General features: G+C 41.3%; 1 protein-coding gene across 1 annotated transcript; it reads right to left on the reverse strand.

The window, feature by feature from the left end:
- Positions 1-184: 184 nt before the first annotated feature.
- FAM98A (family with sequence similarity 98 member A) lies at positions 185-17,817 on the reverse strand. The gene is made up of 9 exons (XM_055726106.1): positions 17,438-17,817; positions 17,187-17,265; positions 14,173-14,321; positions 12,446-12,580; positions 10,027-10,211; positions 7,679-7,759; positions 6,222-6,338; positions 3,508-3,675; positions 185-2,077 (listed from the first exon to the last, which is right to left on the reverse strand). Exons 2-9 carry the CDS (start codon positions 17,237-17,239, stop codon positions 1,322-1,324), a joined length of 1,644 nt encoding a protein of 547 aa, XP_055582081.1. The 5' UTR covers positions 17,240-17,265; positions 17,438-17,817; the 3' UTR covers positions 185-1,321.
- Between the last annotated feature and the right edge of the window lie 5,818 nt (positions 17,818-23,635).

Here is a 23,635-nt window from a genome sequence, read left to right on the forward strand (position 1 = left end):
ATTCCACCTGTAAGATCCTGTTCTGACAGCTTCTCAGGGGGCAGAATGCATAGTACAGCTGGGACAACATCTAAAATAGATTAAAATGTAAAATAGATTAAGCAGACAGAAATCCCCACAAATTCCCAGCTACTGTAGCAACTTCTTTTTACTACCAAGAAGGAAAAGAAACGAAAGCAAAAGGGAACATACAGATACTTTTATTGCTCACCTTTTATACAACAGCACACCTTCAGCCATTTCCTTTCACAGCTTGACAATGTTTATGTACACAAAAAACCCAGCAAGAAGCATTATGTGGCTTTCAGTAAAGAAAAAAAAAAAAAACCACAAACATTAGAACATCAAACTCAGCCAGGCTTTGTTTTCTGCAGCAATAATAAAAGGGCTTCCTCCATGCAGGAACTAATCTTCCCAGGCCGTAGTGCATTTATTTAAAAAGACAACCCCCAAAACAAATTGCCCTAGATTTGCTGAGCCAGTGGTATTAACTTGCAAATAAAATAAATTTCAGTTTGTCATTTCTTTCAGCTGATTTCAAGTAAAAATTAGATTTGGAGGAGGAGCAACTTGTTTTGGATGGATGCAGGTCAGTTTGAATTGCTACACCTAACTACAGGCCTACACACACTATCGGTTCACAATTTAGCTTAGTTTTAAATGACCTTTGCAGATTTTGGCGGCAATCAGTCTTCAGAGTTGAGCAGGTGTGGAAACTTTGTTTAGCGGGAGATAAGGCTACTGAACATGGCATCCACAGTAGAGCTCATATAATAGACAAAAAACCTGTTTGTCAGAGGGAGTTCACTCTGTGTGCACGCATGTGTATGTAACATCTTCATGACTAAAGCAAGAGGCCAGCAAGCCAAAAAGCAGTACTCAGAACTGGTTTTAGAACAAGTAATTGAACAGCGAATAGAGGGGAAAATGCAGAAGTTCTATTGTGTATTATAACAGACAAATCTGAGCAGGCAGGTCTTCGTATTTCTCTAAATCAAAGCAGAAGGCAAACAACAGGTAGTTTCAGAACAAAAGTGTTTTGAGCAGAGGAAACCAATCCAACATCTAAAAAGCATGGCTGTAAGTTGATGTTTAGGGTGCAGTGGGTAGTGATGATGTGTTTAATTCAGACAGGTTGATGGGGATGGGGAGGGCAGGACAGATCTACAGGAAATTGTACCTTGCTCGATCCAGAACATTCCACCCAGAGATTCTACCTGCCATGTATAAACCTGTACTAATTCAAGCAGCAATTAAGCCAGGCCTCTGAAACTAGGTTTCTATTACATGAACTCTGCTGAAGCAAAAGTTTTTAGCAGCCTCAGCTCGTAAAGTGTCTTCCTTGTCCAAAGCCAGATTGATTATACTGATAACCCCCATGCTGGAAGTGCTGCTCAAACTGCCCCCCTTGATTAAAGTTCTGTCCACCTCTGCCCCCCCAGCCTCCTCCTTGACCACCACGGCCACCGCGACCGCCACGGCCACCCCTCCCTCCTCCACGCCCACCCCCTCGATCACTGTGGGACCCACCATCTTGATATCTGTTGTCTTGCTGGTAGCCACCGCTGCCGCCACCCCCTTGGTAGCCACTTCCTGAATATGAAGATGACTGGTAGCCACCATAGCCTCCTCCTTGGTAGCCACCACCACCACCATGGTAGCCACCTGTTTGAAAACCTGCATCTCTGTAGTTGCTCTCTCTGTAGCTGCCATCCTGGTAGCCACCACCTCCACCATCCGTCCAACCTCCTTGAAGCTTGTTTCCTCTTCCGCCACCTCTGCCGCCATGATCATAACCACCACGTCCTCCTCGTCCCCCTCTATCATGGCTTCCTTGTTCATGACCTCCTCGCCCTCCATAGGATGAGTCATAGCCTCCTCTGCCTCCTCGGTCATGACCGCCATGGTCATAACCTCCTCGCCCTCCATATGAAGATTCATAGCCACCTCTTCCTCCTCTGCCGCCACCTTGTTGCGGGCCAGCCTCTGGTCTTTTCTGCCACGGTGGCATCTCAGGAGGTGGTGGTTCAATTTCATTGGGCCTTCCTCCCCTGTCAGGCACTCTGCCCATTAGCACCTGCAAAGGGAAAGGGAGAACCATCATAGGAGTTGCAACACCTCACAGAAGAGTCACATTTACTGATACACACAACAGCAGCCGCTCATGGATTCTTATATCCAGAGGATTTCATCAAGGTAAACTTTTGTCTGTTTGAATGTGACAGACCTTTGTTTCCAACTAATAAAAATGAAACAGGGATTATCTAGTACTCCAAGCACTGTTAACAAGACAAGTCAGGAGACCTGGGCTAGTCTCTCCCCTAACTACTGCTCTAAATTGCTGTAGAAGCCATTGGCTTGGTACACAAAATATAAAGACTTCTTTTTTTCAGTAAGGACATGCAAAAGCTTACACGCCAAGCAGGTATCAGACAACACTGATCAGAACTGAGCAAGACTCTAGAAATCTTTAGCTGTCTAAGGATGCTGTGATATTAAGAATTCAGCAAGACTTAAAACGAAGCAATGCAAATGTCCTGTTCCAAGTTTTAAAAGGATGTAACAGAAGAACTTCAGTGGAAGCAGGTTACTTTGTTACTTTACGTTACTGTCTTGGAAAACATTTAATATTGATAATGGAGATAAGTTAACAGAATACAGATCAGCAGCAGGGCAGGGCAGTATCGCATTCCTAGTAAAACATACATATGGCCTGATGATACAGTCACACCTGTCTTCCCACTTAAATTTCTTACATTCCACACATCAACTACACTAAAACCATGTAAAAATTATTTGGGGTGGAGAGGGTGTGGTCAAATCAGCTCACCACCATTCTATCTTAAATTAATTAGAACTTTCCCTGAAATACAGTTGGTACCCAGAAGGCTTTAGAAAAGCATGCATGTACACCCACAAATTTTGAAGAACCAAGTACACTGCCGTACTTAGCTACTGAGCTTCAAGTTCAGCACGTGTACTTTTCTGAGCCTATTATTCCTGTAAAATAATTATTTTTAAACAAGTTAAATTGCTTAGTCTAAATCATACTCCTACTATGTCATTACTAAAACTACACACTTGACTAATCTGTTTTATTTGTGTACACAGGGGAATCGAACTTGTGAGATCCTTGCTTTGTGATACAAAGACCAGAAACACAGTTACTATGTAGGTGTTTTTTTAGACAAGGTGACAGAATCAGGTAGCAGTGTAACAACATCAGTAATTCTGGTAAGACAGAGCAGCCCTACTCCCACTGAAAGTACTCAAAGATATTCAGCAATTTTTTACTGCTCCTAAGAAGGGGCACTCTGAACCTAAACAGGTGAAACTGCAGTTAGTTCCCATGATGCGCTGATGCATAACTTGGAATACATAAACACCAAGTTTCTTATCCTTTATTTCCAAATTCCACTTACAATCCTAAAAAAAGTAGGATTTATTACAACATTCAAAATTTCTTAAGTATTTGTAACAGAAGCTGCCATTTGTCACCAAAGGTACCTTATTGATGGCACATGCAGTCTTCTCTCTAATGGACCCACTGCTTGTTCTCATAATCTTGGACAGATCCTGCCGAGCTGCCAAGAGATTTGCAACGGAAACAGTGCACTTAGTAGATAAAAGGGCACGTTTTGGCTGGTAGACTTTAGCCAGTTTTTCTGTTTGACTCTGTTGGAAAGAAGGAAAACAAAACCTAGTCAGCTAAAGTAATAGGAAAACAATTGGACACCTCACAAAAGTAATCAAATCAACACTGAAGAACAAGACACTATGGCAAATCAAACAAAAATTAATATAAAACCAGTGAGTTCTCACTTTGTAACTAAGAATCACTCCAACAATGCTAGCATTTATCAAAGTTATTTCTTAAGTAATATAGGAAACATCATGCTGACCAAACTGCCAAGTCACTGATCTTCTGACAATTTTAAGATTAACACGCAGACTGTATTACTATCAGGCAGTCAATCACAGAATAGAAGTGTGTCATATAGTTATGCAAATAACTGCTAATGTCTAAAAGCTACTGAAAGTGAAACACGACAACGTCCAGCCTCAAGACCTCCTTCTGCACCTGCACCCTGACCCACACCCACGCCAGTCAGGCTAGCATCACCCTATCTCTAACACCGCATCAATAGGAAAAGGCTGTTAGCTCTTCCACACTCTGTGTTCCAGTCAGCTTCTTCACAAAGGCAAGCCATCAAGAGGTACTGGCAGAACTAAAGCTGTCAAGTGCTCGTTCTAATTCAGTCAGTCCCATATATATAGTATCCAAGCTAGAAATGAGATCCTACACATCAGCTTTGCCTTGTAGGCACTCTCTCCCTCTATTTGCCTTTTGGCATTAAACTATACCAGCTTTTTTGAACACCTCAAAAGTATGACAGCAGTTTCCTACTGACTGACACAACAGAAATCTGTGCTACCAGCCATGAGTTAATACATGAGTTACATCTCTCTTCTGTTATTAACAGAGAGTACGATGTGATGCAGTTAGGACAAACCAGACTGCAATCTGCGCTCAGACAAAACAGCTGCTTTTTGTCTGGACCCCAGATGACAGCATGGAGACAGGCAAACCAGGTTTTCCAACAAATCTCTTGACAGGGCAAGAGCTTAGGAGCAAATTTTAAATCCTAAAATCCTATTCTCCATCTAAAGGCAGAAAACTGGATCTGGGAGGAATTGCAAGTATGTATTTCCAAGTGACTCAGCGTTAAGTTTTTAGAATCAAAAGCTTCTACTTTCATATTACAAGTTGAGCAGAGTTTATTCAAAATGAAGGAAAACACGCACATCATTTACCTGATGCTGGCTAAAGACAGGAGAAGCAACAGTATTCACTAGAGCAGTAGTATGTTCTTAACTGGCAAGTTTGACTGAACTCTGAACACAGCATTTTGGTGACATGATATTATGCTTTTAGGTGGAACATGAAATGTTGGAACTTAAAAAAAACCTTAATAATACACTACAAAGCTTTTACTGGTGTTCCTACTATCTGGAGAAGTTATTAGTTATACTACCATATTCTGATCTTTCTACATTTTAAAATCATTTTTTAAAATCACCATCACGTATTAAAGCACTGACTGTTAAACTGTATTGCATGTCTGGAATACTACAGCCACATTCTCCAATTTCATATTGGTATGGTCCTAAAAATTTAGATTTGCATAGATATAAATGCATATAGACAATTTGTGGGTTTTACGGAAGGATTTTATGTAGCTAGTCAAGTTCAAAAGTGTCTGGGAATTCTCCTAGGAAAAAAAAAAAAACAAACACAACAAAACTAACCAGAATTTGGATGCCAAAGCATTAACACAATTAGTAAGTCCCTGGTTTTTAACCTAAGGTCACAGTTTATCATTAAAATATAGTTGCTTTTTGAATAAATTATTTATCAACAAAAAACCACTTGATGATTCATGTGTCAGTTTATCACTAATAACTCAGCCTCAAACACTGCCAGCAGCATAATTAACAGCATGTTAGCAATCTGGTTTACTCCCAGAAAATAAATCATATGTACTATTTTTAAGTCTCATCCTTCTTCACTATGAAATACAGGAAATAGGGAAACCATGTAATTCTCTTTAAAAGCAGAATATGTATCACATACTCAGAGAACTGATGTCATGTCACAGCCACTTGCATGGTTCAAAGACAAAAGCACATAAGATGTTACCCTGTCTATGAGGTAAGAACAAGTAGTGCCTTAGCAGCTTTTCTCATGTGCATCTGTGGAGTTGTGCTTGCAGACACACTTTGAGTTAAGGAAATCTGATCACTGTGGACAGCACAAAGTAAGTTAAGGGATGGTCAACAGGAAAATGCTTTTCCACCATCATACAGACACACCACTTAATAACTGATGTCATGGTATTCAACATAAATGTTTGTATCAGTAATCTCCTCTTACCAGTTTATTCTAGTGGCCTATTTAACTGTACGTTTTGACTTTGGTGTATAGATACACATTGTCTACCTTCTCATTTTACATAGTTTCAAAATCCAACCAATAGGTTCTAAGTAAATTTTTTTGCCATCTTACACTGTCATAAACTTTTTCAGAAACTCAAACGAAAACCAAACAACTCCTAGAGTTATTTCTTTCTCATGAAGGATGAAACAATGAAGCAGTTTCCCAGCGTTACTTATTATAAAGCATAACCATCAACCAGGACTTCACAGCAAGTTGTTTGTACCTTAGCTCTATCTGACCAGCCGAAGGACTGCACAGTAACATCCAAACGTTTGACTAACAGTTTTCTTCGGACTTCATATTCGTTGACTATGGCTTGATTAATTGCTTCAATTTTTTCCTGAAACAAAAATTTGCAAACATAACCTATAGATCATAAATAAAATGCTTCTGCTTAAGAAAAACTATGTGGATGGAAGACAGCAAGACACACAGAGATACACTAAGCAGAACTTAAGCCTGCAATTGCCAAATGGGTTCACATCAAGCTATGCCTGTTGACAGTATTTTCCTGAAGGCTTCAAAGGCTCTGTTATCCTCATGTTCAGCCTTCTGCCATTTCTAAGAGCCCAGTTGTCTGTTTTTCAGCAGGCACATAAGAACTGCACAGACTGCTGAGGCATTTCTCAACACCCACCAGGACAGAGAAGCAAAAGTACAAAAATACTACATGCAACAAGCTGAAAGAAATGTAAGGACATACATAAGTCCTAGGGACCAGGGTGCCCTTGACTGCTTAAAAAGCAGTAAGCTTAGGGACAAAGATAGAGCAAAGACAGGACTAAAAGTAAGTAAAGTACTGTAAGAGGATCTTGATTAAAGCACAATCTGCATATAGACAAGAAAACGACGTGCCCTGCAGGGAAAAGCCATCACTAGAAACACACCTGGTAGCAGACAGTGGTTAGGCAAGCAACAGTTGAGATACGCACCGTTAAGGAAATAATTTATGTATTGACTGAAGCATGGCTGGAGGTGGGTGGTGGGGCCCACTTTCAGCCTTAACAATACCAACACTGAAGGAAGCAGACTGTTGGGAGTAAATGAGCTTCAACCTTAAGCAAGCAACACAAGACAGACTCACATTCTTGCAGCAGTAGCTATAGCTTTGTGCCAGTGCAGGCACCATCCTTCTAAAAGAGCAGGTGACAAAAGCCAGCTCAAGATGACTGTGGCTCTGCAGCTGGGGTGTGCAGCCTCTCCCAGCTTCCACCTGCACACTCACTGCTTCTTGGAGAACAGGCTGTGAAGGAAGCCAACTACTCCAATAGGACAGAAAGAGAGGAGGAAATGATGGGAAGACCCACAGGTTAGCTGGAAAGAAGCCACAGGAGGGGATGTGACACCACCTCAACCAGGCTAGGTCACACAGACAGCGCTGGCAAGGGCCAGGAGAAGCCTTAAGCTACTGCACAAGCATGCAAGTCAGCACCACCACTCTAAATATCCTTTATTTTGGAAAACTTTTGCCTGCATCTGGACATACAGTTTCACGAGCCTAAGATCTTATCAGTTGCTGAACACTTATTGTACCAACACATATGTAAAATACTGCAAGAAATTGTCTCTACGTCTTCAGAAAGAGAGGAGAAAAATGTTTTGCAGCATTACACATAGAATAAAGATCAGTATTTTATATACCTGAAAGGGAAACAGACTCCAATATCTGCCACTACTTACCCAGTGAGCAGGTCCCAGTTGTTTCTTCAGTAAAGGTTTTCCAACGTGATTAGGTGGAACTTTTGCTAGGGTTTCCTTCAGCTGTTAGGAGACATGACATATGAAAACATAAGCATTAGCCAAAAAAATTAATTTTTCATTATTTAAATTACAACAGAGGACACTCAGACAGTCATAGGCATGACAGAGCAACCTCCCATATCAAGTTGTTTTCTCTGGGACAGAGAACCAAGCACACTTCTTTTGGAAAGCAACTATTTTTATATTTGTGGTAGTCTTAGCTATAATTATTTAGAAGTTAAGAGAAAGGACTATAGATTGACCTACAGTTAAAACAGAAATATTCTATGAGATACATACAGCTCCCCTTGAAGACAGACTGATTATTCTACACATCATCTCCTTAATTCAGAAAAAAATACACCATGCTTGTATCAAAAAGGTTGTATTAAGACTATGTGAAATATAATGCAACCTAAAGAAGGACCCATCTCTGCACAATCAAAAGAAGAAAATCTTCAATATGAAAATTTAAATTTAACTTGCATTTTAAAAGTTTGGGCACAGCTTAGGTTATCTTTCTCATTTAAAAATTTCTGAGGACTTCAGGGGTAAGAAACAGAGTAGCAACAACAAAAACTTGGATCAAAGTAGACTGGAGTTATGAAACTTCACTTTTCCACTGCTGCAAACCACATTTTCCAATTTCCTTGGCTGTTTATTCCAGCAATTGATTTAACATGTTCGGTGACCTGGTTTTCCAAAGGTGCTGAGCCCAGTTTAACTCGAAGACTTTTAAAACCAAATGCTTTCAGAATAGCAGAGGTAGCAGTTCATTCAAGTATCAGCAGTTTCTTTTTTTAACATGGTGGATCATTAAGAGAGTCAGTTATACAAAGATCCTACTCCAAACTATAATATGTATATGTGAAGAAAAAGGTAGCTTGATTTTCACATGCTACATCAGAATATGTAGAATATTGCCATTCTAAGACTCACTTTTTAAAACTAAGAAAACTTCAGGGTGATCTCTTGTTATAAGTACCATCTTACAGTCAAGCGTAAAACTTTCACATTTCGCTCAACTTTGTGATGTATTTTCATTTACAAAGTGAAATAAGTTTTTCAGTTATTAGTCAGCTTTACTTTTTCCTTCTCAAACTCTACCAACACCCAAAGTGTTTAGACTGTAAACACCACAGCTATGATTTAAAGAAAACTCTGCAATTGGAAATTCCCAATTTATTTTATTAATCTATAAGGATTGTTCTTTTTTTCCTTTTTTTTTCCAATATAACCACCTATGGATATAAATTATTGAGTTAACATTCAATTAACCTTGCAAGGCAATGTAAAAAAAGTCAATTAGTAAAACATAACAGAATTCCCAGATTAAAAAGATTTTCATCTACTTTGTATTCTGAATTTTTATAGAGTCTTTTTCACCAGCAAAGCTTGATAGCATTGTTCATTGTTACGAATATTTTCTACCTTTTATAGAAAACAGAAGCACAGATTTCTTACGTATCTATTTAATGCCCATGACAATGACAAAACTAGAAAACAAACTGCTTCCATTCTACACCTTAGACTTGTGCTGGAAAAACCCATTCTCTTCCCCTTACATGGGTCAATCCAAACTGATTTTGTGCAAACAAATGAAGCACTGCTTTCAGTTGCTTAGATTTAAGTGCAATGCAACTAAAAGGTTAGTCAGCTTCTCTGAAAGTCTTCTGGGGAGCTTTGTAATTGTATCTGTTCTTGACAATTCACAAAAGTTCTCTTCTGCTCTCCCCTATCCTGCAAGTTAAGTTATTTAATGTAAGTTAAAAACTCTGTCCCCAACCTTTGGCCTGTGCACTGGACAGTCTCTTCGACTTAATTTCCCCACTTTATAAGCCTTAGGGAAAAGGCGTAAACTTTACTTTAGTTACAACACCTTTTAACCTAATCATTTTCAAAACAGTAGGTTCCTGTAAAAATTTGTTTAGGTGTATTTCTTTGAATGCATTTTTCCTTAGTGTTCTTCCTCCTGAGGCCTAAACTCAGCATTTTCCATGTCTTCTGCAACAGGTGTTGACATTATAACCTAGAGCAGAGTAAGAAATACCTCACCCCAGAAGGCAATGATAGCGGTAGTCCCTGACCTCATGCCTTGGCGTGGAAAAAGCCTTTAAATTAATTTTCAAAATCCTGACTCTTGGCATACTCAGTAAACCACTTTAACTTCCCTTCACAATTCAAACGCTGGAGCTTCACAAGAGGCAAATCTCTCCCTGGTAGCAGAACTATTTTCCATCAAAACAGTAACATCATAAATATTCTCGTTTTGTTCCTTTGGATCTTACTTTTTTTTCAATTCCACTGAAGAACTGGAACATCGTTATGTTGGCGGGAGGCTTGGACATCCCTAAAGCAATACATATGCCTTTTAGCTCCTGAAAGACTTCACTGCCACCTCCTTCCTGTGCTTTTTTAGGAGGGGCATTCACACACAGCATTCTGGCAGCTTCCAGTTCTGAGATGAGGTATGCTGGGGTAAGAAAAATTAGATTTCAGCATCAGATATAGCCGAGTTAAGTTATTTTAGAACCAGTGAGAACTCAAGTGTTTACAACCAACAAATGTGCAAATGGACTGTTTTAGAAAGAGTGAGGGCTATAATTTTGTTATCTACAGAACACTGATCACTGAGTCCAATGCTAAAACCACAACAAACGGGAAAAGTTTAGCACAACCAATTAAAGCCTGGAAAAAATCTCTATGATTCCAACAGGTATTAATCACAAGAGTTCAACAGAGCACAGATCTCTTCCTTCAGGCTTTGCCCAGCAAGGACAGGAGACTAGGAACATAGAAATAAGCAGGATGAAGGGCTGGGATATGTGCTTTAAGCTAGACAAGCAAGCACTCCTTGAGGCTCTAGGAAACAAAGCAATGAAATGAGTAGAGAGAAATGAAATGTTGGATGAATCTCCTCTACTTCCGCAGGCAAGATGCAGAGTGAAAAAATAACTCCACTTTTAAAAGCGCTATCAAGAATTCAGGTTTACAATAATTCCAGAAAGGAAGGCAGTAACTGACAAAATAGAAGCTAGAATGCCTGTAGTGCTCTTCAGTATCGGAACTGCAAGAGCCTACCATCACATTACAACTCCCTGATCAAACAAAAAAAATATTAAAATCACTATTTCTGAACATGGTATACACCCAAAATTTCAGCATTAGGTGTCAGTTACAGTGATATAAATTTAGCACACAGCCTTTGCTTGTGATTGTCCCAACTTTTGAACTGAAAAAAATGCATGGTTTTAACAATAGTTTTATTATTCATCATGCTGGATGATCATAGCGATAATTATTTCTAAAAATTAGGATCGAAAAGTAGATACTGCATTGATAGACAGACTTAGTAAGCAGGGATGTAAACCCACGGCTATACAAAAGCAGCTTACTACCTATAAAATTGTGACAGATCAAAAGATTAAAAAAAGAACAAAGGATTTTAATGATCTCTAGAATTACTTCTAGATTTCTAGAATGTCTTCTGCTAAAGACATGTAACACCTTATAAATTATAAATTTCTTCAAATATGTAAAAGCAGGAAAGAATCCTTTGCAAGTTCTTTCAACTGTACAGATTTTTCTTATATTCAACTTTTAATTATTTACACCCTGTTAGGACCTCCTGAAAAACAAATCAGCAGCAGCATTTTGTTTCAAGAATTCAAGCTACCTTCAACTTCCTCTGACAAATACTTAGAAGTCTATCACTGTGAGACATAAATGTTCTCCAGATAATGATTCTTTTTGGCAGACCTTTTCTGAACCAACCTGAAAACTCTTGTACTTATTTTTGCAGATGCCAGTACTTAATATTGTATTCTAGTGATGCTGCACACCAAGACAATCCTAACTACTTACACCCCAGTAATACTGCTACATCTTCCAATTGACATAAACTGTGCTGTACTTCATTAAAATGTAAAATAGCCTGGCATTCCACTAAAGAGGGTTGTTCTGTTTCTCCTGAAAAAAAAGTCTGGTTTTATGGCTCACATACTACAGGATACCTAACAATCACATACTTTCACCAAATTTAAGTACTATTTCTTCTCCTTTAACATTTCCTAAGCAGGGATAAAACCAATTTAGGTACTGAGATCTGCTGGGTGAAATAGTAAAGGAAAGACATCACTGTTGCTACTGCTAATTTCAATCAGCAGAAAGCAACAGTGTAGCTATTTACTAAACGAGATGATCAAAAGAACTGGAGTTGGGATAAAACATTTTTGCTTTTTCACAATTCTAATTGTCAGAGTGTAGGAAAATGCAAGTCTATTTGCACCTTGCAAGTAATCACAGTGGGGGCTCCAAAACGATGACGCATCTGATGTTAGTGGTCAGTTTTACAACCTTTCTAAACAAAGTTCAGTTGCTAAATCCTGGCAGAAGTCTTCAAATCATTCCCCCTTCAGAGTACCTTTTGAGAAGCAACAGGACAGGCTTTTTGCTTGTGAGTATGAAAAAGGTTAATACTCAGAATATTTTCCATCATATACCGGCTACAGAGTGACTGGTAAGTTTATGAGACCCAAAAGTGCAATATTCTGACACTGTAAATTACAGGAAAAAATAATTCATAATTTCAGGTAACTGGTTTTATATGTTGTGGTAAACAAAACAGTATCTCATTAAGCGTAAGAAACAATACTATGATTCTTGCACAAAACCAAGGTTTGCTTGCAAGCACCCTTTTTAACTTACTAAGCAGCAAGAGACAGTTCTTTTGATTATGAAGACGTTTTGTCACATCTCCTGATGTTAATGATGCGTATGGACAGTTCATTTCAGCCAGCAACCCACTCATTTCGAGTTGAAATTCTTCTGCTTCATTTGGACCTTAGAAGGAAAAGAATAATAATTTGTTTACAACTAATATATATATATATGTGGCTAAAATTAGAAGTAATTAGCTATTTACAAAAAAGAAAAAAAGCACGATGCTTTGCTCCAGTTGTTATTTAACATTAAAGCCTTGCTTTTAACGGAAGACAAATGCGTTCTTTGAGTTTCTTAAAGACATAGCACAACCTATTTGGAGCCATAATATTCCTCATTATTGTAAAATGACATTTCACTGACAGCTTTTCCCAACTTCAACAGCCAGCCACTGGTAATTTCTTCAATGAAAACTGACATTAAAACCATCACCAATTTTACAGCGGTATTTTAAGTATCAACTAACTCTTCCTACTACAAATGTATTGGATAGTTCTGATAAAGTCATGAATAATATGGTTTATGAGCTCTCATGTTTTTACTACTTCTCCCTGTAAGCTCGCATTCATCAACTGATCTTATTTCATACCAATATCTTTTACAAATAATTGAGTCACATAAACCAAAGCCTAAACTGATATTTGTGTCAGAAATTAGTGAAACTAATCTGAATTTAAACCAAGTTATGCAAAAAACAGTGATTAATGAGAGGTAACAGTTTTCTTCTTTTGAAAAGGGACTTCAATCCAAAACACGTATTATTTATAAACTCAAGTCACATAAAATGAAGGCAGGACTTGATGGTACTACAAATAAAATTTTTATCACTGTGTTTTGAGAATTTGAAATAGTTGTTACAACACTTCTGGACTGTATTTTTACACAAAATGTGTAGTAGGAACCTTATACTACCACAATAGTTGAGATGCTGTATTGTTACAGAGAAATTGAGCCCAATGCACTCAAAGAAGAAAGGATGAACGTGTCAAAACCAGAAAGAAACAGGAAAAGAACACATGTTGAGGTGAAAGACACTGATCTTTGACCATGGAGTAGATTGAAAATTAAGCTCATTAAGGCATTATGAATTAATACAGTAGACATTCAGAAGTACAGGTTATCATACCAATTTAACAATTTAATCTGTAGAATGTCATGACTACTGACCAAAAATAACATTTTTGGAAAACTAAGGTTTGCTTTCACCACCAAACCAATAAATATTTTCAGGCTCCTTATCACAGTGTGTTTCATACGGAGGGAAAAATACATAGTAAGCACAAAGTTAAGGTAACCAACAATAAAAAGAAAATATGGTACTGTAGTCAAGAGAATGTTCCCTTGAACAGCATGTACTACTTACATCAAAATTACAAACAGAAGTGTTGAAATAGAAGTATTCTCATGATCTAATTAAAAACCCCACCATTAATGTTTCTTTAAACCCATCCAAGAACTTTAAAAAAAACTCTATGGTTGAACAATTAAAAGAAAAAAGCTAATTTCAGAAGACAGACTGTTTATCCTCGCTATCATTTGAACCTGTACTGGCTGTTCATTAGGCAAGTTTGAGGTGGAAAATATCCAAAACCTGACAGCATGCAGACAGTACTGCCTGGTACAAAAGATTTAGCAATTGTCAGCCCAAATCTTTACAGCATGCAAAGAACACACATTAAGTGTACAACTGTGCTAGAGTTATGGCTACTTACTGTTAGTTGCCTGAACATTTTCCTCTAGTTTACAGAACAGCCGTAACTCAGATACCAACCAAGCACAGAGTTTGGTGAATTCAGGGGAACTGGCTCCACGAGAGACTGCCTGAGCCAACGCGCCATCATCTAACAATGGACCTTTGTAACTGAAAAAACAAAAGCACAGTTTATTAACATTTGCTATGACTGATGTCCTGTAGTACATGTATTTTATGCTGTATACATATTGAGAGATACACCCTCATCACATCTGCAACACTGAACATCAAAACAGGTAAGATTCCTGTACTGAACTCTTAAAAAAAAAAAAGCATACTGAAAACATCTGAGTAAACTCAGCATTTCCGTGCACATTAGCATACTGCCAAAGAGATTGTCACAAAATATCATCATCAAAGGTTTAAGGCTGGAAAATGTTATCACATACAGGGGCAACTTCTCTGCCTCTAGCTCTTGAAGATGTTAGTTACAATATATCTATCTAGGCCAGCTGCAGTTTCAAAAGTATCATTCTTGAGCACCACTTTACAGTATGTTGAATAATCACTGCTGAGCTCCCAACTTTTCAGTCATTTCCTATCATGTATTAAAGGATTGCCATGCAAAACAAAGTCTTCCATACAAATGTTACAAAAGTGACCTGCAAAACTCTTTTGAAAAATCACCTTCTTAAATGGACACAAGAAAAATAAATAGAATTAGTTCTTTGCATAAACAAAATAAGCCAAAAATCAGGCCTAGTGTAAGAAAGCATAAGTCTACAGATCAGGTCTTAAAAGACACAGTTTTCAGGACACCTATGTACTGATACTCTGTCAGAGGAAGGAGGAAGAGTAGGGAGAAGACTGCCTTATTAACCAGGTGGAAGCACAAAGTCAGAGCTTACCAGTGTATATAAGAAAAAAAGCACAGTATTACTTCGACACACTGCACCCAAAACAGAAAGACAACCAAAAGTGAGGATAATGAACTGAAATCCCTCTTTCAAATGTCCAAGTAAAGTCAACCACTATGTCACAGCAACCCAGTGAGTCCAGTCAACACTTGGCAAAACTCAGAATTTAAAAAAAAAAATAAATCTCAAAGAGCAAATTAAAATATTACTCTGCACACTTTGTTCTTGTGCTTAACATCATATACACAGGATTTAGTTTGCACTGTAACAGGCTGTTACTTCATCCAACCAAAAAAGAAGCCACGCTTAAAAATAACTTTTACCTCACAGAGCAGCTCGATTAACAACACAGAGTTAATCTACTAGCAGCTGTAATTTGCAGATGAAAAGCTGTAATTTGATGTATTACAACCCTACTACATTTCCACGGTAGGCTAGAAAACTCCTACGCCAACCAGAGCAAGTTTAAGTCCCATCTCACAGATGTTTCGGACCTACACATATATAAAAACATCTGGGACTCAGAATAGAAACATCCAGTTATACATCAAAGTAAAAGGGAAGTGATGACAAGCCTTTTGCATTGGCAGGATCTGGATTTAAGTCACTGGTCACATCAGAGGCCCCTTTTCTAGAATTTTTCTTTGACAGACAGGACATCTTGACTGTATCATCTCTGATAATTATGACTTCAGCTGCACGTCTATTTGGCCAGTAATCCAACTTGCAGATTCCTGACTGCGAGCAGCTTTTTCCTTCCCTTCCTGCCAATGGCACATATTCTAGAGCTACACTCCTCTTTTGGTAACATTATGCTGTCCGGTTTGTTTGCTTTTTCAATAGTTCAACTAACTGACTTACAAGGCAAGAAGCCACCATCTGAGCACCTTGGGCACAGATCCAAAAAGAAACAACTTGTTGTTGTGCAATGCTATTAAAAAAATGAAATCGAGTAATATATTAGAAATATTTATTCTATCCAGAACATGAAGACAAGTTGAACTGTGAAGGATCATGGAGCTGCTGCCAAAACTTAAAACCTCAAACACCACAGTCTTCCCAGACAAAAAGAAACAGAAATAATTTAGTGACATGCAGTAGTTTTCCCAGTTGTTACCAATACTGTTGAAGCTCCATGTCTTTCCCCTTCCAAATTTTCTTCTCAACCACTGCTGCCAATCTTGGTTGATATGATCTTTTTAATCTGCTTTCATTGTTCACTTTATTTATGTCAGAAATCAACACCATCACTTTCTGTCTATAATTACACACAGAAGAAGCACAAATCACAACTCCTTCAAGTCACTAATCTCCTTTTAAACATACGGCAGAAAAAAGAAGCCAATCCCGGTACGTGCATTGTGGCAGAGACCTTTTCACATTTCAGCCAGAGAAATACCTGCCAAAACAGAAGCCTATCTGTCAGGCTTTGAAAATATCACCACCAGCTTAGCCTGGAAATACAATCTTTGTTGGAGCATAATGACCCCAGCCACAAAGTGATTTACGGGAATGCGGCCAATGTGAGTAAATACAGCTGTTTGCAGAGAACCAGCAGCAGTAAAACTGTGCCTGCCGCCTGACTGAGCTCTCCAGTTTACAGGCACGCAGGCTGGCAGCAGGGCACCTTCTCCTTGTTCTCCCTTATGTTTCCTATGCTACATAAAATAAAAAAAAAAAAAAAAGAAAGGCAAAAGTACTCCATTATTTACAATGTTTTTGCTATTATTTGGTGCTAAATACAAGGCCTACAAGCTTTCTTGTCCTCTGGCTCCTCTGAGGAGGTTCCCTCTCCTCTCCCCACGCTGGGCCAGGCTGGCCCCGCCGCCGGACGGCGCGGCAGGCCCGTGGCAGCCGGCAGGCCCCGAGGAAGGGCTGGCAGAGGCCGCGCAGCTACAGCACGGCCCGGCCGGCCCGGCGCTCTCCTCGGCCCCAGCCGGCGCCACCCCAGCCCCGCTACGGCGGCGGCCCCTGAGCTCCGACGAGCAGGAACCGCCCCAGGTGCCGCCCGGGCCGCAGCCCCCCCGGCCCCGCCTGCGCGAGGCGGGCAGCGGCGCCCCCCCCCGGACCGAGCCCCCGCTCCCGGCCCGCGCCCAGCACCGGCCCCGACACCTACCCCAGGTCCTCCAGCGACTCCAGCACGTCGCTTTCCAGCAGCTCGAACTCCATCCTGCGGCGGGGCACGGGGGGCGAACCTGCGCGACAGCGGGACTCAGCTCCCCCAGTAGCTGCAGCCCCGCCACCTGCCGCCCCCCAGCCCATCCCGGCCCCGCGGCGGGCTCAGCCGCCACACCGCGCCGTGCCCCGGAGCCCCTGGCACGCCCCAGCCCGCCTCCCGCCGCCCCCCCGCCCGGCGGCCCCACGTACGCTGCTCGCACGCTGCTGCGCCGCCGACTGCCGGGTTGGCATGTCAGGGTGGGGAGGGAGCGGGGAGCGCAGGGCCCCGGCCTGACCCTTCACCCGGCTTCTCTCGGGCCGCCCACCGCTATGCCTGATCGGCGCCGCCGCCTTCCGCGCCGGTCTCCGCCTGCCCGCCGAGCCAGGCAGCGTCGATAACCGGAGGCGCGGGTGCCAGAGACGGGCGCCAGGCTGCTTCTGTGGGCCACCAGCCCGGGGCGGGCCAAGGCTCCCTCCTCTCTTTTCAGGCGCCGCCGCGGACAGGCCCCGGGGAAGGACCCTCGCCCCCTCCCCGCCGCAGACCCCACGCTGGAATGTGCTGTGGCGAGCGGCGCCGCGGCAACAGGCGGAGGGGGACGGGGCGGCGGAGGGGCCAAACCGCCTCAGTGAGCGAGCGCCGCCCCGCCCGGGGGGACCCCGCCGGGACCACGAATCCCGGCATGCCACGCGCCGCGGGGCCCCTGGCGGCCGCCGTAGGGCCGCCCGCGGGGGAGGCGGGCGGGGGCCAGCGGTGGGTGTCGCGGTTGCGCGGCGAAATAAAATCAATAAATGGAGATCGCGGCTTCCGCGGGCCTCGTTTCCCCCGGGTGGGTTTGCGCGAACCGGAGGGTGATGGCCTGTCCTGCCGCGGCGGCCTGTGCTCCGTGCCCCGGAGCTTGCCCGGCTTCGTGCTGACGGTGAAACTCCTTGCGGCAGTGCTCTGGCTGCTTTTTGTAAAATTATTGTAGCCTCTGGGGGCAGGGCAGGGGTGTGACACCGTTCAGTTCCCTCAGTTGCCATCGTCTTTACAGGGAAAGTGTAACTAACCTTCAGCTCTGCGCAACGGCCCTGCCACCGGGCTCGTTGGACTGGCCTGGAACGGGTCACTGAGGTGGAGGACACACACCCTGATGGTTTAAACTTCGCTCCTACAGGAAACCAAAGACGCCAACCTTATTTTGTTATAGCCTGTACCCCACTGCAGGTGTTGTCCGTTTGCTCTGTGGTTGTCAAAAATCCCCATGACTGAGGCATCCTGAAATCTGCACTTGTGGAACAGCATGAAACACACTCGAGCATTACAAGGTGCAGAGCGTGCATGTTAAAGTGCTGCTCATCACTGTTGCATCAAAATAAAATTTTTTAGTAATTCATCTGAGGATGCTGCAGCTTTTCCGGAGTGCCCAGGCGCAGCAGAATCCAGCCACTGTGTTACAGACACCCTGCTGGCTGCCAGAAATACCACTGCACTCACCGGGTATCTAGGAACAGCAGCTCCAGCTCAGATCACGCACTGGTTCGCTGAACAGCCTGTTGGCAGTATTAACTAAAACCAGATGCCATGGGAAGATCAAGAGCAGGATAAACACGTATGACACTTCCCCTCCTACCCTAGCAGCCTCCCACTACTTTCAGCTCTCCAGACTTTCTTCAGTCCTTCCAGCTGTGCCGTCAGGTTCTGTCTGAGAGGATCGGAGGCAGGAGGGCACCAGGGTCAGCTACAGGGCGGACTGCCTAAGGCCAGTTATGGAAGGGATCCACAATCTGTGTGCACCTGTGTTGTGGGTACAAGGAGGTCCCAGTACCAGCACATGAGCGGAGCAGTGGACTTGGGGATTTGTATGACCAGGTGTCTGCAGCTGGAGCGAGCAAGGATCCAGGGCCAGCCACTGGAGAAATGAGCACCAAAGGCCTGTTACTGGAGGGACCCATGCTGTATGTTCATCTGCATGTTCCACTAATGACCTTCACTCCAGAGAGGGGAACAGAATGATGCTGTTCGTCCTGTTTCCATTTGCAGAAGTGCTGTTTTCTGGGTTTACGTGTATTTACTTGTGTGGCTGGCCACATGGATACACATACACATATTTGTGTGTATGCGTGCCTCCTGGGAGTGCACACTCAGCCTTGCTACTGGCTGGACTGGGGGAGATGAAGCTGCAGACAGCTTCACCTCCATGAGGCTACCAGATTAGCAACTCCAACCAATGCTTCTCTCCTGCTGCAGGCAGGAAGTAATTTTTGCTAAAGAACAAGGTTAAAATGCTGCCGTGCGTCACTAGCTGTACTGTGCCACGTTTCTGAATACCTTATCAGCACAAATACATGCTTATTTTATTTTCTAGGGTAGCTGGATCTCTGCTACTCTGCTGCTTTGGTTACTGAAGAAAGCGATGAAAGTACAGGCAGTCTCTTCTAGACACACTTCTATTAGCCAAAGGATGTCAGTGCTATGGTAATTAGTTTACCAGTCAGCCTTTGCAGTAGCAAATTAAGGAACAAGAAAGGGAAAGCTGATCTATAACGCAACAGCAAGCTGAGAGCTGATAATTCAATACTTAAGATTATACAAATGGGCAAGACTTACCAGGCACTGCTGCTAGGAAACGCGTTAGCATTGTGCAGAGCTTGTGTGGGGAAAAGAAATATTTCTAAAGTGCTCTCGTTCCCTGATCAGCAGCAACAAACTAGTTTATGTTTTTTAATCACATATAAAGCAGGATGAGCCTATCTACATACTGTATGGATTGCACAAATGTTATTGTATATACGTGTGTGTGTATATATATATACATATTGGTGCCAGTTTGTTTATTCACTTTCAGATACCAGGATTGTGGGACTGCACAAAGCCTAAAGTACTTGCAGCCTTGCAAGAAGCAATCTCTTACACATTGTTTTCTAGAATAATCAACTGCTATGATAAAGCTATGCAAAAAAACAGGCTGTTGTTTGTCTTTATTCTTTTACATGCCTGGTAGCTGCTGTCAGGACAGTTTTGTTGGTGAGACACGGCACCATCTCCCTCAGGTGAAATAATTGCAAGGAGAGTTAACAAGGGACTTCTGTGAACATATGACAAAAAGTTTGCATGAATAATTTAACATAGTATTTGAGTTTAAATATAGCTGGAAGATTCCAGATTAAGTCAAGAGACAGGAATTTTAAAAAGCCTTTTTCACTACTTTACACAGCTCTTCCAAGAGAGACAGAAATTATATTACTGTAGGGCCATAAAGGCCCTATGAATCAAGAAGCTTCAGAATCTAGTGCCATCTCTTGCCATTATTAATACCTTGAAGTAGCCTGCACTTTTAAAATCCTCTTTAGAGAATAATTTTTAAACAAACAGCACTCAGGATCCAGTGTTATTTCATAAAAGTTTAATTTTATTTTTTTAAAAATAATACCGTTTAATCAAGAGAAAGAAAGTATCCACACATACACAGTCATCTTGAATGCTGGCAAAATAATTTAAATTACAGACATAACCATGAATAGCATGTTTAACCATTAAGAATGTAGAAAAAACCTCACTGATTAATCACATTAATAATAATGAAAAGAATGTGCCCTCATACCAAAGAGGAGAGAGAGATACCATTCCAGTCATGCAAATCTGCACCCACCTTCTCAGGACAGGATTCCAGAAGTCCAGCAGTTCCAGATAACATTTTTCTTAGTTCCTGTGGAAATTAACCAAAAGCTAGCAAAGAGAATGAGCTTGTTTCAGCAAACTTGATGCTTATCCTAAAATTGTGCTTGCTGAGCATGTGGTGGGTTTAACTGTTACTGCCCCGAATCTGAGACCCTTTTAATTGTTTTCCCCTCTGCATCCAAAGCTTTCAACACCAAAAGCTTTTGATGTAGTCTGGAAGAAATCTGGCAAGCTTAATACAGAATGAAGACAGCTGTAGCTGAACACACTGTGAATGTAGGTAGTGAACTAGGAGAAGGGATCTGGAAGAACTAGAGTATGTATTCAATGCTTTGGTCTAGGACACTAACCTTATAAAGCAGAGGTTTTCGTTTTACAAACCCGAAATAAACTTTCAACCTGTAAGCCTTTCTTAAGTTCTGAAACACAAATTCAACTCTCCAAGAAATAACTACAGGTCATTTAGCATCTTGGATGATCTCTCTTCTGTAGACATTGTAGCCAGCTTGAAGCAGGCTGTTCACACATGTATGTTATATCAAATGCCAGATAGATCAAATGTGAATTGTAAAAGTACTGTAGCAAATGCAGATGTGGGACTTTTTGTCCCCTGGCCAAACTAAATTAACTGCATGAATTCATTGCACTAAATAAATTAAATACAAGTGCAAATTACTTTTGTAATCCTGTCTTGGATGATATAGCTATAGACACAATCAGGATACACTGGTTTTGAACCTCTCTCATAGGCTTGGTAAAGCAATATAAGTTGCGAAACTAACTGGCAGAGAACATAAAGTTTAAAGAGTACCTGGAAAACACCGTAATAAATGGGTTTAGTTGCATTAAGCCTTCAGTTCTTAGGAGAAAAAGCAGTGACTGATACTCCTTTGCTAATGGACTTTGGTTTTTACCACTAATTAAGCATTTCTAAATACCCATCTTTCAGGTACATACTGCATGAGACCTTCTCTCATCTAATTATTTGGCATTTACCTTTAATTTCTGTTTTTTCATATCTGACAGGAGATGAACTGTCCAGCCCAATGTGAGTACCGATGTGAGGATCATCCCTACCATTTCTTTATCAGACAGCTGTTACAGGGCTTTTCACATTCTTCACAGCTACCAGCACTCCTAAACTGTTAATTTTGTTTCAACATTCATCCCAAGTTTGTAAGGAAATGAAAGGGGGTGGTATCCCACTGACTGATACAATGTCAGTGTTGCTTAGGTTCTGGCTAAAGCTTCTCCCCAAAAGCAGTTTCTTAAAGGAAAGCTGTATTTGATTAAGAATTGAAAACATTACTTTGTATGTGTTCTTTCCTGTCTGTAAACTGAAAATAATCCAGTCAGCCTAGTGAAAAAGGGAATGCTGTTTCCCTCAAAGCAGCTCCAATACAGGTTTTATTTCCTCTGCACTCCCAGTTGCTGTACAGCTTCACGGGAGTTATTACAGCACCTTCACTCATTTCACCAGAGCCTAGAACTGCTAACATATGGTAATCAGCCTTCTCACTGCAAGCAACAAGACAGCCCAAGAAGAGGTGGGATCGCAAAACAATACCCAGAAACTAATACTAAATATGGAGACTCAGGATTTTAGTCCAAGACAGAATGTAACAGTCTGCAGTTGCATTATTTTGCTCAAATTAGTTGCAATCAGGAATACATCCATATTGGCTGGAAACAGCTAACAGAAAGGGTGGTCTAACAACCATAACCTGCACCTCCCTCTCCTTCATGCTAGACAGAGGCAGAGGAGTCAAGTAAAATCAATTTTATGGCTGCTTTTTACTCCCACAGTGGTGGCACATAGGCTGTTTGCGCTTAACTCTGTGCAGCAAGCAGAAGAGGACTGAATTCTATCTGAGAATGATTTTGCTCCCTTTACCTTTCTGTAATGTTCTGAGAAAGTAATAAACCAACAAAGTATTACGTCAAGTACCACGTAAAAACCTGTCTCATGCAATTTCTCTTGCCCTTTGCACTAAAGAAACAGTTTTATCATGCATTGGGATGCACTAGTTTGGTGGACGGTCGTGGGTTTGTTTTTTACAGACTTCTGCTATCATCACTGACTTTAATTTGCTATTTCTGAAAACTGTTTGGGGTTTACCAGGCTAAAAAAATAATCTGTCTTCGCCCACTTTTCCTACTATCTGTTTCCACGGGCAAAATCTAAGATCTTTGTGCAGCTTCCCTTAGCTATGAATCAGGCATTTGTTTCCACCCTTGGCAAGAATTAAGAAATGGCAGAGACCTTGTATCTTAATCTACTACTTGTACTATTTGCCACGAAGACACAAATGCATTTGGAAAAGATCATTAACAGAATGCCAGTTGATACATTTCTTCCCTGCTCACATGCCACTTAAAAGTCTAAAACAAACAAACAATCCCCCCCTCCAATCCTACCTGCTTCTTAGTTAAAACTTACAGACAAGAGTCCAGCAAGCTAGAAACAAGATTTAGCTGCCCAAGAGACTACCCCAGGAAAAAAATTTACTGTGTTTTGCTTAAAACATTACTTTTGCATTTAAAGTTTTCTGCAAACCATAAACATTTGAAGGCTGCTCCTCCTTTCCAAATGCAGCCAGAGATGTTAAAAGAAACTAGAAGTATTAAAAAAACAGCTGGACTTACAATAGACTGACAGACCACCAGCAGCTTTTCCATGGCTCTTCTTCCACTGCTTCTTAATAAAGCTTGGTTTTGCAACAAACTTCATTCAGGAGAAAGGCCTTTCT

This window comes from Falco cherrug, chromosome 13 (assembly GCF_023634085.1).
Source record: "Falco cherrug isolate bFalChe1 chromosome 13, bFalChe1.pri, whole genome shotgun sequence".
NCBI lineage: Eukaryota > Metazoa > Chordata > Aves > Falconiformes > Falconidae > Falco > Falco cherrug.

Bases quoted from the DNA above. Each gene is read 5' to 3' on its own strand.
- FAM98A (XM_055726106.1), bottom strand. From the start codon at position 17,239: ATGGAGTTCGAGCTGCTGGAAAGCGACGTGCTGGAGTCGCTGGAGGAC. The intron at 14,322-17,186 runs GTAGGTGTCGGG...TTGTTTTTTCAG, and splicing joins GAGTCGCTGGAGGACCTGGG to TTACAAAGGTCCATTGTTAG. The intron at 7,760-10,026 runs GTAAGATCCAAA...GTCTCCTAACAG, and splicing joins TCAGTGGAATTGAAAAAAAA to CTGAAGGAAACCCTAGCAAA.